General features: G+C 32.1%; 1 protein-coding gene across 1 annotated transcript; it reads left to right on the top strand.

Moving 5' to 3' along the window:
* The first annotated feature begins 6,225 nt into the window (after positions 1 to 6,225).
* LOC127091759 (protein TIFY 6B) lies at positions 6,226 to 9,653 on the top strand. The gene is made up of 7 exons (XM_051030455.1): positions 6,226 to 6,414; positions 6,893 to 7,017; positions 7,441 to 7,724; positions 7,821 to 7,905; positions 8,154 to 8,475; positions 8,615 to 8,672; positions 9,194 to 9,653. The coding sequence occupies exons 1-7, from the start codon at positions 6,348 to 6,350 to the stop codon at positions 9,315 to 9,317; spliced, it is 1,065 nt and encodes a 354-aa protein (XP_050886412.1). The 5' UTR covers positions 6,226 to 6,347; the 3' UTR covers positions 9,318 to 9,653.
* The last annotated feature ends 4,842 nt before the right edge of the window (positions 9,654 to 14,495 follow it).

Here is a 14,495-nt window from a genome sequence, read left to right as displayed (position 1 = left end):
TCTCGGTGGTTCCTTGCACAAGTGTCTATAATTTCATCCTATGAAGACCCTTCACGAAAGCCTTAGATGTTGTAGCATCCTCGATTCAACTAAAGATGAAGTTTCACAACCTTCATAACGAACTGATCAAGGTAAATTCCAATCTTGCTGGAGCAAAGAGAATCTATCAAGCATTCCATCTAGACCACAAAGAAAGGGAGTGAAAAGCCATGTATATCAATATAACCTCTCTAATCGCCCAATTATGAACATTTGTTTTCTCACATGTAAGATATGTTACTTCATCCAAACAAGCAAAAATGGCTTATGCGGGTAGACTATAAGTGGCGCGGTGAATAAGTAGTGGCTAACATACCTGGTTATTTTGGTTTTGCATGAACCAAGATTATGACATCATAATGTACTACAACCATTTTCATTAAATAAATAAGAATTTTCTACTAAAATGTATATTTTCTTTTGTGGTTTTGAAAGGTAAGGATAAGTTCGGGGTATGATCGAGGAAACCGAAGCCCTACCAAAAAGACCCAGGCGTGCTGTCAAGAACGCATCAGGAGCATGACTAAAGCAATAAAAACCCCATGACTCAAAGAAAAAACATAAGGAAAGTAACAAAATCACTCACATAAAGAAAGTGGCAAAACCACGAAATTGAAAAAACTAGTTGGCCCCTCCCTTTATTGGTGGTTAGCCACTCTAGAGGCCTCAGTTGGTCCGCCGCATGACAACCTCAAGCCATGTCTTCACCGTGTGGGTTGGGGTGGGGGATGTGAGGGGTACCGACTCTTGGCCGGACACGACCCCAAAGACATCTAATAAAATTCGAGCGAAAACCTAGTAAAGGAAAATCTAAGCTCGAATCAATACACTCGAAATCTAACACATACGCCTTAATCATGTAACAGTGATATCTAAATATAACATTCATATATACATGTTATCCTATACAGGTTGTTACAGTATATATAAAAATTGAGTTAAAACGTTAAAAAAAGGGGAAATTACATAGCTAATCTTTGAGCGAGATAATTTTCTCATCTTTAACCATCTAATTCAGCCAAACTTGCTCTCTCGAAATGCACAAATGAGGATAAAATTACTCCACTTTAAATAAAGCATTCTAAAAAGAATTAGAGACAAAAACAAGACCGACATCAGTTTCTTTATCTGGCTCTTAGACCAAAGAGGCATTTTCAAGATGCAAATTCTCGAGATCTCCTTTAGAAGTTGAAAGAGAGGCTTTTGGGGAGGATAATGACTCCCAAATGGAAGCCACGGCTTCAAATTTCTTCGTTATCTCTTGCACTAGTAACTTTACTTGATCAACTAAAGAGTCGTAGAATTTGAAGCTGCTTAAAGCGGTGCCTATCTCGATAAGAGAAATAGAATCCCTTTTTTACTTATTGTAAGTACATGCCGATTTAAAGCGTCAGATCACAAAAAACTTCCCTCGATAATTATCTTTCCTTACTAAGTTGATCATCATTAAAAACCTCTTTACGACTAGCTCTACCAATCCAGAACGATAGAGGCTCGACGGGTGTAATATGCCAAATTTGACAAGTCATCCTCGAGAGTTTTGTTAGTCAAATTGGCAAGATAAGAACAATCATCCTCTGAAATGGATGCCTGATTCTCCATTGGAGTATAAGGTTCCGGCCGAGCCAAGGATACAAGAGCTATAATACCTGAAGCCGAGGGTAAGGTGCCTAGAACTCTTGACGCTCCTCGAGTATCCCCAAGAATTTCAAAATCAAGGTTGGACAATGAGACAATTTCTCCTTGAGGTTGCAGATGTGGAAAACCTAATAGGAAATGCTGAGTTAATTGCTTCATCACTCCAACTAGAATAGGGGAGATATCGGGTGTTGGAACATTCAAAGGGTCGGCCATCACCAGGATAGCTCGAAATTGAATACTTTATCTAAAGAATATGAATGATTCAAAATTCTACTCCATAAAAGTATTCTTGATCTTCAAAATATATTCACTCGTTTGACTAATCACTTAACCTCTCTTGGAAAAGTGTTTAAAAATGATGAACTCAACTTGAAAGTACTTAAATCTTTGACTAGACAATGGCAACCAAAAGTGAGAACAATATCAGAAAAGAAAAGTCTCTCTAAAATGACATCGACTCCAGTATTTGAAAAATTACAAGAACATGAAATGAAACTTGAGCTTGAAAAAACATGAATTGAATCTTGAGAAACTAGAAAAGCATGAATGACGTGAAGATAAAGTTAGATCCCTTACTTTGAAGTCTAAATATAAAAATTCACAAGAAGAAGAATCCCAATTCAATAGTGAAGATGGTGAATACCTTGAAACTCTTGTAAGAAAATCCAGCAAGTTTCTAAAGAACAAAAAGGCTACAAAATAAAATCAAGATCATAAGTCTGAATAAACAAAGAAAGCATCCAAAAAAAAGTTACTTAATTTGAATGTGAAAGATCAAAACATATCAAAAGTGATTGCCCTACACTTCAAAGAAAGAATAACTTCAATGGCAAGATGAACAAAAGGTCAAAAAGAGCACACATGGCATGACAAGACAATGAAGTAAGTTCATCTTCATATGAAGAACAAGCACACATGGCATTAGTGACTTCACACCTTTTCGATGATGAAGAAAATGAGGTTAATGATTATGAAATTAATAGCAAAACATCATACGATGAATTGCCTAATGCTTTTCTTGAATTGCATGTGGTATGTTTAATACTATCTAGACAATATACAAAACAAAAGAAAATAATTATATGTCTAGAAAGTAAAGCTAATACCATGCAAATGGAATTAGACACGGTTAAGGATTCAACATACACTAATTATAAATCCCTGGAAATGAAAACCGCTAACTTGAATTAATTAATTATGAGATATAAAAAATGAAAATTTGATTTGGAAAATGTCTTAAATAGGCAAAGGTATATAAACGATAGAAGTGGTCTTCGATATTCTAAATTTACCAAACCTAGTTCAAGGAAAACTATCTTGGTAAAATCTACAAATGCTTATAAGAACTTGTTCAAGATAATTTTCAACCAAAATGACGTTTGTAAAAAATAATGTTTATCATTCCAATAAGCCTTTCAATGCACCTACATGTTTTTATTGCAATTCAAAGGGCCATACCTCAAATAATTGCTATTTTAGAAATCTGGGTGTTCCTAATGGAAACTATATTTGGGTAAGGAAATGAACTAACCCAAAAGGATCCAAAGAATACTGGATACCTAGAAAATATTATTGGTTGTTTTTTTTATAGGTGCTTGAAAACTATGTGCTAAAATTATTAAATTAAGATTGGTTGTTCAAGATACAATGAGACAATATGATATGGTAAGAGTAAAATTTCATTTGGTTGAAGATAAATTGAAAAGATTGACTCTTTTAACTAGCATTGTGAAGAAGATAAGTACTTGATATATGATGTATCTCTCCCTATATTAATTTTTCTTTGGATTTTAAACTTTTTCTTTTTAGTAATGTCAAAAAGGGGAGAAGATGTATGATAGTTTTTGTTTATTTTCCAGGATACCAAAGACAAAATATGAATTTATAATATCAAATGTCAAGCAAAAAAATTCATCAATATATTTTGTCATCATCAAAATGAGGGAGATTGTGAAGAAGATATTCATCAGCTATCTTAGTTTAGTTTTGATAAAGATAAAAACTTATAAAAGATGAAAAAGTTTGAAGTCTAGCTCAATCAAATATTAAGTGTGCATAAGCCATTGGATGTGTTATGGAAATGAAGGAAATTACTCATGATACTAAGGTACTCAATTACAATTCATTATGTGTAAACTTTAGATGCTCAGAAAAACTCTCATATCTTCATCTCTAAAGTTTCTAAGCATCCATGTCTCAAAATCCTTCCTGTCAAACCATTTGCAAAGCAATTTTTCAAATTTCAAAGTAGTGTAACCAACTACACTAAACATATAACCAATTACATATTCATTTTGTTTGGTATTTTTGAAAACTAGACACAAATCATCTAACCGGTTACATGTTGATTCTATAGGTGGTAACCAGTAACACATTTTATGTCATCAGTTACACACGGCATAAATGTGACTTTTCATGAATTATTGTCATTCCAAGCCATTATAAACCATCATGAAACTTCTACAAACTTATATGATCTAAGAGGTGTCTAGTGCAAGATGCGTGAATTTTACAAGCTACCTTTTCATATAAATTTTACATACAATTCAAATTATTTTTAAGTGTTCATTCATCAAAAACCTTTGAAACTTTTATGCGTAACTTTAGTATCATTGCAAAGTTTCATTATAAATTATGAGCATTTATGGTATATATATATATATTATATATATATATATATATATATATATATATTATATATATATATATATATATATATATATATATTTGAATTATAATATTAAGAAAGGGAAGATATAACATCTTGAAATCAATTCAAGAAACAACTTTATTCATTTTTATACAATGTGTATCTACTGCTTTTAATTATATTGTGTTGGTGAAAGGTGTTTCTAGATAGAAAATGCTATATTTTTTTAAGTTTTTGTGATAATTATTATAGAGTTTAATGATGGTAGAAAAAGTTCTTTGAATTGGGATTTAGTCTAAATAACCTAGTTCTTTTATGAGATTATCCAATTCTACCATTGAAAATTCATTTTTGTCAAAACTATCCTTAACCACAAAAAAACTCACCTATCACATTTGCTGGTTCAGTGACACAAAGTATCCTCTGTGGTGTAACCTAATCTTTAATATATGATTCTTAGTTGGTTTAAATGAAAGAAGACAATCAATAAACAACAAAGACATTATATTATATAATAGAAACAACACACGTGACAATATAATATAAAAAAATAAAAAATATAGTGTATTTGAAATTCCAACGTGGATACTTTAAACATAAAAGAATATAAAAAATTGTACACAAATTTTAATATTTTTAGGCAAATAAAAGAGCTATGTTTAAGGAAATTATAGATAATGAAAAGTTTACTTTGATATAAATTTGAGAGAAGTCTCTATTGACCGACCCTCTTCCATTTCCATGAAAAGGCTCGTCGCTGTTCTACCGTATGATCTCCATCCTTTATTCTTTACCCATCATTATTTATGTTCTCACAAAATAAAATAATATTTTTATTTCAGTGATAATTAAACATGACAATGAAGCGGATTGGATCTAAATAGGTATGGAGAATCAAAACTGAAATTCGTTCTAAATAGGTTCGGGTATCCCACTCCGCCACCATTCATTTAATGAAATTAATTTTTTTAATAAAAATATTTATTTTTTTCAAAATAAAGTTACATTACAAATAATAAAATAAAATAATCTAAATTTTTTTTATATATACATTTTAAATATTTTAAATAATAAATTCAAATTCAAATATCAAAACATTAATTATATATTTAATATTCTAAATTATCAAAAATAAAAAATAATATATATAATGAGATGAGCGGAACGAGTTCGGGGACATGTTTGGGGTGATACTAGTGTCCCTATTATCCCATTCATCCTCATATTTTATAATCGAAAAAACCTAAACTCAAATTCAAAATTCAATTAAAATGGATTTTTTCCATCAATTTCAAAGCGAGTTCGGTTGGATGCGCGGATAATATTGTGATGCCAAGTAACAATACAAGATTTCAATTCAAAAGACAAGGTTTTTTTTATCGAAAACATTCCTTTCCAATAGAGATGAAACTTTAACTAAATGTTTGGCCGATTATCTAACTTGTACCTTTTTAGTGCATTCAAATCTATTTTTCATTAATATCATCTCAATATATTTTATTTTTAATTTGTAATTAATGCTTTTTAATTTTTGACATGCGATATCAACACTTTAATATCATTTCATAATTTTATAAAATAAATGTAGATTTTGACATTCAAAGTCACTATAATTAAAATTAAATATTTTTAATGATTCACCCGTTTCAATTGGTCCCTGTTGAAAAAATATATATTTAGACAAATATCAATTAAATTCACAAATACTATTCCAAGAAATTAATTAAATTAAAAATAATAAAAAACACTAAAAATAATAAAAACATACCACTTTGTTTTTATGAAAAAAATTGTGATAATAATAATAATAATAATAATAATAATAATAATAATAATATTATTATTATATTATTATTATTATTATTATTATTAATATCATTATTATTTGTGGTGTTGTTGTGTTGTGTTTGGAAGAGAGGTTGCTTTTGTTATTGTATTTGGCAAGAGAAAGGGACATTTGAGTTAGAATTGAAACTGGCTTTTCATTGGTTTCTTCATTTTTTTTTCTCTTCAAAAAATGGAAAGAGATTTCTTGAGTTTATGCTCAAACCAAGAGATTAACAATGAAGCTTCTAAAAACTCAGGTTCATTCAACTATTTTCACGTCATCATGAACTATGCTAATTTTTTAAAATATTTTTTTTAATGTTTTTCAGCTTCAATTTTGGTCAGTTTTAGGTCAAAGTAGTTAATAATTGAACACGTTGCTAAATTTGTTTGGTTATCACTTATGTAGATATTCTTAACTTCTTTTTGGGGTTTGTGCATGAAATTTTTGTTGTGATTTTGTATAATTAATCATTTTGAAGTTATTAGTTGATTTAGGTTTGAAATTTTGAACTTTAGATATCATGAAGGTGAAATTTAACATATGAAATTGAAAATTCATTCTTGAATTTAAGTTTTTTCTTCCATATATAGAAAGATGTAATAGTGTATCAAATTGATTCTTAGAGGGTGTAGTACTATGATGCATGAATATTATTTTGGTTAGTGTGATATGAGTATGAAGTTGTTGTAGCTTATGTTGATGGTGATGGTTCCTTTTGTGGTTACGTGCAGGATTTACAAAAGTTTCAGCAGTAAAATGGCCCTATTTCAACAAAGTCTCTGTTCATCCATATTTGATGCCTTTTAATGGTTCTGAAGAAGATAAGGCGAAAATGACATCTTCTGGTTTTGTAGAGGTTTGATGATACCCTTTCTCTCAGTTTTTTTCTGTTTATGAAACACCGACGACGCTGAAAAATTGTGTGTCTGTGTCCGAAACCGACACCGATGCTTGTCCGAAACCGACGTCGATGTGTCAGTGTCAGTGTCGTGTTTCCGGTGTCTGTGCTTCATAGGTTTCTGTTTATTTGTTCAAAATTGTGAGGTTACGACAGCATTCAGTTTATTAAAATTTGGAATTCATTTAGGTTAAGTGATTAAAACTAATTTACATGTTACGGATTGTATGACTCTAGTGTGTTTAGAATTTAGATTGGTATTTTAATTTTCAGCTTAACCTTCTTATGATGTTATTTTTATACTAGTCTTTTTGAGACGTGGTTCATATGAAGTTGATTTTTGCAACATATCATGTTTGCTTGTTCTTACTTACTATTTAGAAATCTTTCAAACATGACGGACAAGGTGGCATTCATTTTTCTGTGAATCCGTATCCTGTGCAACATGATGTGAATCGTGCTCATGACGTGAAGATGTTTTCAGTTTCCAATCAAGCAATTTCAGTTCCCGCAGGACATCCATTCGTTAAGAATCATTTTGCAACTGTTGGTCAGAATATGAACGGTGCTAATGTGAAGCAACCACTACTTGTGGGATCACCATTAACTACACCTCATTCGGTTCTTCCAAGGGTTGGCGCTGTTGCTGGTTTGGTTGAACAATGGTAATTTTAGTTCAATGCTTGAACTGTTTTTTTAGGAGAAGTGGTTTGAATGCAACTAACTTGTTTGTCTCTAATTTGTATATGATTCTTCTACAGTGTAAAACCATCTGCACCTGCTCCTCAACTTACCATGTTCTATGCCGGTACTGTGAACATCTTCAAAGATATCACTCCCGAGCAGGTATTTTTCTCATATATATTTTCCTTTTCTGTTTGGATTGACTTATTTGTGTCTGTCTATTGGCGTAAGTACTTCTGAGACTGTTTAGAGAGTTTATTGAAACAAGTTATGCTAAATTCTTTTGGATAGTTTATGAAAACAACTTATAGGCCCTCTAACAAACTTAACATAAATTAAATTGTTTATCCAAACAGGACCTTGTTTTATTTTAACAAAAGTTGAGCTTAAGTTTGACCAATTTTTGTCAGGTACAAGCGATCATGCTGTTGGCTGGAAATGGCTTATCAGCAGCGTCAAACACGGCTCAACCTGAAGTTCAGGCACCTAGCTCAAAGTTCGTATCAGATGATGACGGCGTGCCTATGAGTCCACCTGTAAATATACCGCCCTTCTCTGCTATTTCAAGTCCTTTATCTGTTTCTTCCCATACTGGTCCACAGTCAGGGAGTGGCTCAGTTTGCAGTGATGAATTTCTGACTGCTAAAACATCTAGAGGCCCTACTCCTACCACTTCTGCTAGCAAAGTGGAGACTCCAAAAGTAGTCAATGCAACCACCATGTTTCCATCAGGTATGTAACAATGTAGTTTCTTGCCACCTGATGTTACTTCATGTTCTTTTGTTTTTTGGGATGTCTGTAGTATGGTTCATCATCGCTAGTGTTTGTATTTCATGATTTTAATGGAATTGACATATAATATTTTATGCAGCTATACCACAGGCTCGCAAAGCATCATTGGCTCGATTTTTGGAAAAGCGCAAGGAAAGGTTAGTTCTAATATATGATTTCTATTTCTCATTGTTACTTTTAATTGTTAAGAGTCTTACATCAGATATGATAGGGCCTAAAAAATTCTTCATAAGGGGGAGGGATCCCTCACCTTACAAGTAGATTTTGTATGGTTGAGCTATCAACACAAATAGTAAGATAGTCTCAAAGGCCATTCAAAATCCCTTGTGTCACTCCTTAAGTCTCAAAGGCCATTCAAAATCCCTTGTGTCACTCGTTATAGGCCGCTCAAGGCATGCCCTTGATGTACAGTCTTAGGTGTAAGGAGGCGTGTTATGTTCCACATCATATATGATATGATCTGAAGACTCTCACATTACAAGCAATTTTTATAAGGTTTGGTTAGGCCAACGCATATTGTAAGATTCGTTTTCATGGTTTTTAACTTTTATTGTCAATACTGCTTGTCAATACCCTTTGCACAATAATTTTATATATCTAGTATCATGAAAATCAGGTGAAAGATAGTTAAGATTCTTAGGTGTTTTTATCCACGCAGGGTGACGAGTGCAACACCATATAACCTCAACAAGAAATCTGAGGATGCACCTTCGCTGAATTCGTTGGCTGCTAACATCTCCACAACTACTGGTACTAGCGCACCGTTATCAAAGCAAGGATAACAGCAAATAACTCCTTACAGGAGGAGACTACATCAGATGGAGCACACTTGCTCCAACTTGTAACTTGATAGATTTGTAAGATAACTCTATTCTTCCTTTATTAAAACTTATGCTAAGATTCTTAAGCATCAAACAATGTTTGGTGCATAGGTAAGCCCTTACCTTAAAACTATTTTGTGGTGGAGAGCCTTACCTGTATTACTTCAGAAATGGTTGGATTAGCTTCCAACAGTATAGCATTAGTATAGACCACTGTGTAACTAAATCTCACAATCTGTTAAAGTTACAGTGGAGAATTGAAAGCAAGTTTAGATATATTCATTTATATTTAGTTTAGACTTTACCTTTATTGTGAATTTGTGATATATTGCAATTTTTTTGAAGAAAGATCCTAATTTTGTTGCTCTAATTGCTATGTTAAGAGGATATATGTGGTGACTGGTTTGGTAGGAGAGATATCAGTATTGATCCAATATTTAGGCAAGTAAAAAAAGCAACTGGGTGTAGGTTAATGGATGTTGGTAAAATAAAGGAGTTAAGGGAAAAAGATACACAAAGATATATAGTGTTCGGTATTCGGTTTCGTTTTGCCTACTCCACTTTTTAATGGTGTTAATTAAACGTTGAAAAATAACCGCGATCTTTCACTATTTTGATAAGTTTAATACAAATATTTTGGTTAGAACAAACTATCACACGATAATTCTCTCGGTTGATTGAGACACTCAAATTGCTAATAAAAATAAATTTTCTAAAAGATCTTGATCCAATAACTTTGATATCCAAAATAACCTGCTCCAAGTATTCGTGTGTGGCAATCCACTTGATCCTACCGATTTCTTGTTTGAGTGATTGACATTAACTAAGTATTTATTGGAAAACTCCCAATTTTGTCTCGGAGCAATCTTTCTCCAACGCCACCGAAGAAAGGCAACTTCAAATTCCGTCTTACGGACTGTTGATACTTGGTCTTGTCAAAGTCTTCCTTGGAGTATATTGAAAACTCTCTTCTTGATCGATAACAAAAAAGACTAAACTGCATTCAAGAAATGATAATTGCACCCCTTACAAACATCAAACTTCACACAAAAGCATTAGATACACCAATGTACCACTAATCTCCTTCAACACTCAATCTTTAGAAATGAAAGATGACAAACTATGACAGAATATCTCACATACAATCTAAAAGTACAAGGTGTTAGTCAAGGGATTAGATGAATGTGATGAAGAACACACACGCACACAAGGTTCTCTTAAATTTCTGAATAAACGGGTCTTGGTTCTTAATTGCTATCATGAGTTTGATTAATCATGATGAACACACAAGATTAATCAACTCACTCTCTCTAATGTGCAAGCAACAACTACAAAATTGCACAAAAATAAGGTGCAACAAAAAGAAGTGAATTTGACATGGATTACACTCAAGAAGTTGTTCTTGAGAAGAAGAAAAAGAGTTAGTGGTGATGGGTATAGATACACTAAAGAAGAGAAGACAAATTGTATTTTGTCTTTGAGGATTTTCTACCCACATGTTTCACTTACATATTTTTACCAAAGAAACAACTTATTTAAATCTAAGATGAAAAAATTGAATATTGTAAAGTCATGATTCAAGTTAAGAGGAGATTATGATTCAAATAAATAAAAGCAGATATGACGTTATCAAGACACGTGATTCGACTCATGGATGACACATGATTTAACTCATGGATAACACATGATTCGAGTCACAAGAGTGTGTGGTTCAAATCAAGTTTGTTTTATGATTTGAATCAAGTAGTCCATAAGCAAATCTCAATTTTTCATAAGTTTATGATTCGACTCATATATAACATGATTCAAATCAAACACTCAACATCTTGATTTTAAGAGCTCTAACTTGTGGTTCAAGTCAAGTTTGATGAAACGACAAAAGAACATTTTGTTGGCTAAAAAAGAAACATTATCAAGGAATCAAACTCTCTAAATATATTGAATACTTAGGGGTCTTAATGGTACATTTGTTAAATAGCTGAAGCGATTATAATAGAACTCAAATACGAATAAAATACAAACATGTGGATATTAAATGATGAACAAATTACAAATATGCAATCATACTAAAACCATTACACTCAAATTATTAAAAACATCAAAACAAATAAATTATACCATACGATAACGTGACCACACTTTCAAAAAAGATAGGGTTCTATTGGGCTTGAATTGAGTTTTATAACATTTAGGATCAATGCATGATGGGGGTAGGGTAGACTAAGTTGATTTAGTTACCTTGCTTGGTTTTATGCCATGAAATTGATTGTTTGATCTTGATAATTTCTAGATAAATTATTGAATTGTTGTGTTGTTGTATTGAAAGCATGAAACATGACTTGTTTTGATGCGCCTCTATGTTAGCAAACGAAGTATACTTGAATGTGTTTATGTTTAGTGTAAAATTCTGCTTGGAAAATGTTGTTTTACTGGGAATTTTAGGGTTTTTCAAGCCCTCCCTAGACCGATGAGGGTTGTCACACTCCATGACGGCCATCTTGTCATGCCTTCGGACCTCCATGACGGTCGTCATCCCCGTGACGGATTGTTCGTATTTCCCTAGGCCGCAATGATGGATGTCATGTAAGTGGACGAGTTAGTTGACAGCTGTCAGCCTCATGACGACCCGACTATCATCCTCACTTCCATGGGCCATAGTTGTAAGGGGAAAATGTAACTTCTTGATTGGAATTGTCCACTTCCCCATTGTATGATATATTCCTTTGTTTTTGGGGCTATAATAGTATGTTTTCATGTACTATTAAATTATATTATGTTCTTAAGGAAAACTGAAACTGGGACTATGTGAATGATCAATGTGTTATGTTCCTTGGAAAATTGGAACTACAGCATTATGTTATTGCGTAAGAATGTGAGTGGTTTATGTTTCATTGGTAAGAAAATGATATAACATAAGTTCTCCTCAAATCAATTAAGTGGGATAAAGTTAATAAGGAATCACATTAATATATGTGTTGTTTGATTGGTTGATCAACTGAAAATAATTGGATAAGTGCAAAAGCCTTAGGATTGTATTATAATTTATTGGTAGTAAATCCTCGAAAGTGTAACGTCGCTTTGACTTTGGTAAATACCGATAATATCGATTCTAGTAGGAATCCAATGTAATGAGTATAGTAAATATCAAATTAATCATTAGGAGTATAAGACCCAGATAAAGATAAAGGGAGGAAGGTAATATGGTAAAATGTCGCCTTAATCGGCATATTCTAGGTTACCCGGGTAGGTTGTATTGTAAAGCCTACTCTAGCGGATAAGACTAGTAGTTTGTTATAGACGTTCTGATTAACCACCTCCTAAGATCTACCTGAATTGTGCAACTAAAGATTCGATATTTTCGTATTGTGTGAAGCAAAAAGCACTTTGTTCTCTGATTTATGCTTTTGCTTACCAGACACATGAGTATAGTATTAGTAAAACAAGGATAGTGATGAAACCATTAGAAGAACGGAGTGACCGAGCCCAAAAATAGGATAGCGGACAACGGGATCTTTTTTATTGACTTTTTAGAATTGATTAATTTTAAAACTAAATATATGAATAACCTATACAAATAACACAACAAACATACAAATTTATAAAAATCAAATTAATAAAATAAAAATGGATTAAAGAATGTTATTATTATTTTTATTATTTACAGTTGCATGGGAGGAGGTAAGTGAGTATTTAAGTCTTTCAGCTTAGGATTGACCCTATTTGGTACCTTTAGTACAAATAAGGAGATAAATACATGATTAAAAAAATATTGAAATAATAAAAATTGAATAATAAAAGTTGGTAAACCAGTTGAATGCAATGTTGATACTATGTAAAACCAGTTGAATGCAATGTTGATACTATGTAAAGATAATATTTGCACATAAACCAATCCATTTAAACCAGTCCACTTAGATCATCCCTCTTTGCATCATAATTTTTTCTCATAAAGCAGTCCACTTAAAGTATTCAACAGAGTTTGGTTCAAATAGAATTTGTATTTGCGAACATAATTTGATCCAAACAAAATTTGTATTTGCAACGGAGTTGGTTTTTGTAAACATTCAAACAAAATTTGTATTTGCAAACAGAATTTGCATCCGTAAACATTCATTGAAATGAAAATTTTGTGTTCTACTGGAATTAAACATTCATTCTACCGGTTACATGGAAAATGATCCAAAAAACATAGAATAGTACACTAATATACATACATAACTAAACTAAATGGTCTTCTTTTTTTAGTCCTATTTGTTTGGAGTAGTCCTCCTAATAGTTGGCCCATTAATAATATTTGAAACACTTAATTTGGTAGTAGGACCTGAGGTATACACCAGATGTTACTGCTATCTAGCAATTGGCTTATTTTCCCTTTCATGACTTCCTTGACATGGTTGAGATGGCTGACACACTTGACTGTCCTAAATTGTGGGAGTAGCCTAAGTTGGTTGACTTCCTTTTAATGTTGGGAAAAACATCCCCATCACTAAAGTATGGAAATATCATCTTATTACTTTCCCACCTTTCCATTATGTAGGTTTTAATTTATTCTAACATTATCACCAATGGCTTAACATTTATTTCAAGAATCACACTATTAAATGCTTCTGACATATTGTTAAGAAGAGAGTCACATTTAATATTTGTCATAAAGTGTAATTTACTCCAAAACCTAGGTTGAGTCTTCATCATATGTTTATAAGCGTCTTCATTGACCACTCTCATTCCCTTCATTTCTCTTTCCCATGCCCGGGAGTAAATTGATTTTGCTACCTTCCAAATGATTTTTTTCAACACCTTTTCAAGATACTTCTTCCTAAATTTATTATACAATTTTTGCACACAAAACCTTTGCTCAAGACCAGGTAGAAGTGCATCCATAGCAGGTAATAAACCATACGATAAAACATACACACAACATAAGTAAAATACATTAATACAATTGCAATACACAATAAATACAACATAATTACCTTTTGTTAATCAGAAATAAAACAGTAGGAAATACATTCATTCTTACCTTTAAGATTGTTCAGATATTATTATATTATTTTTATTAGAATCAATTATGATATTATTTAGGATATTATTATATAAATCTTTCCTTAATTAGTAGGGTTGATTATGAGGCATAGACCT

This window comes from Lathyrus oleraceus, chromosome 6, assembly GCF_024323335.1.
Source record: "Lathyrus oleraceus cultivar Zhongwan6 chromosome 6, CAAS_Psat_ZW6_1.0, whole genome shotgun sequence".
Taxonomy (NCBI): Eukaryota; Viridiplantae; Streptophyta; class Magnoliopsida; order Fabales; family Fabaceae; genus Lathyrus; species Lathyrus oleraceus.
Note: the sequence above shows the minus strand (reverse complement) of the source record. Positions and strands in the feature narration are given on the sequence as shown.

Excerpts from the sequence above, each read along its gene's own strand:
- LOC127091759 (XM_051030455.1), top strand. The coding sequence starts at position 6,348 with ATGGAAAGAGATTTCTTGAGTTTATGCTCAAACCAAGAGATTAACAAT. Across the intron at positions 6,415-6,892 it reads TGAAGCTTCTAAAAACTCAG|GATTTACAAAAGTTTCAGCA; the intron begins GTTCATTCAACT and ends GGTTACGTGCAG. Across the intron at positions 8,673-9,193 it reads TTGGAAAAGCGCAAGGAAAG|GGTGACGAGTGCAACACCAT; the intron begins GTTAGTTCTAAT and ends TTATCCACGCAG.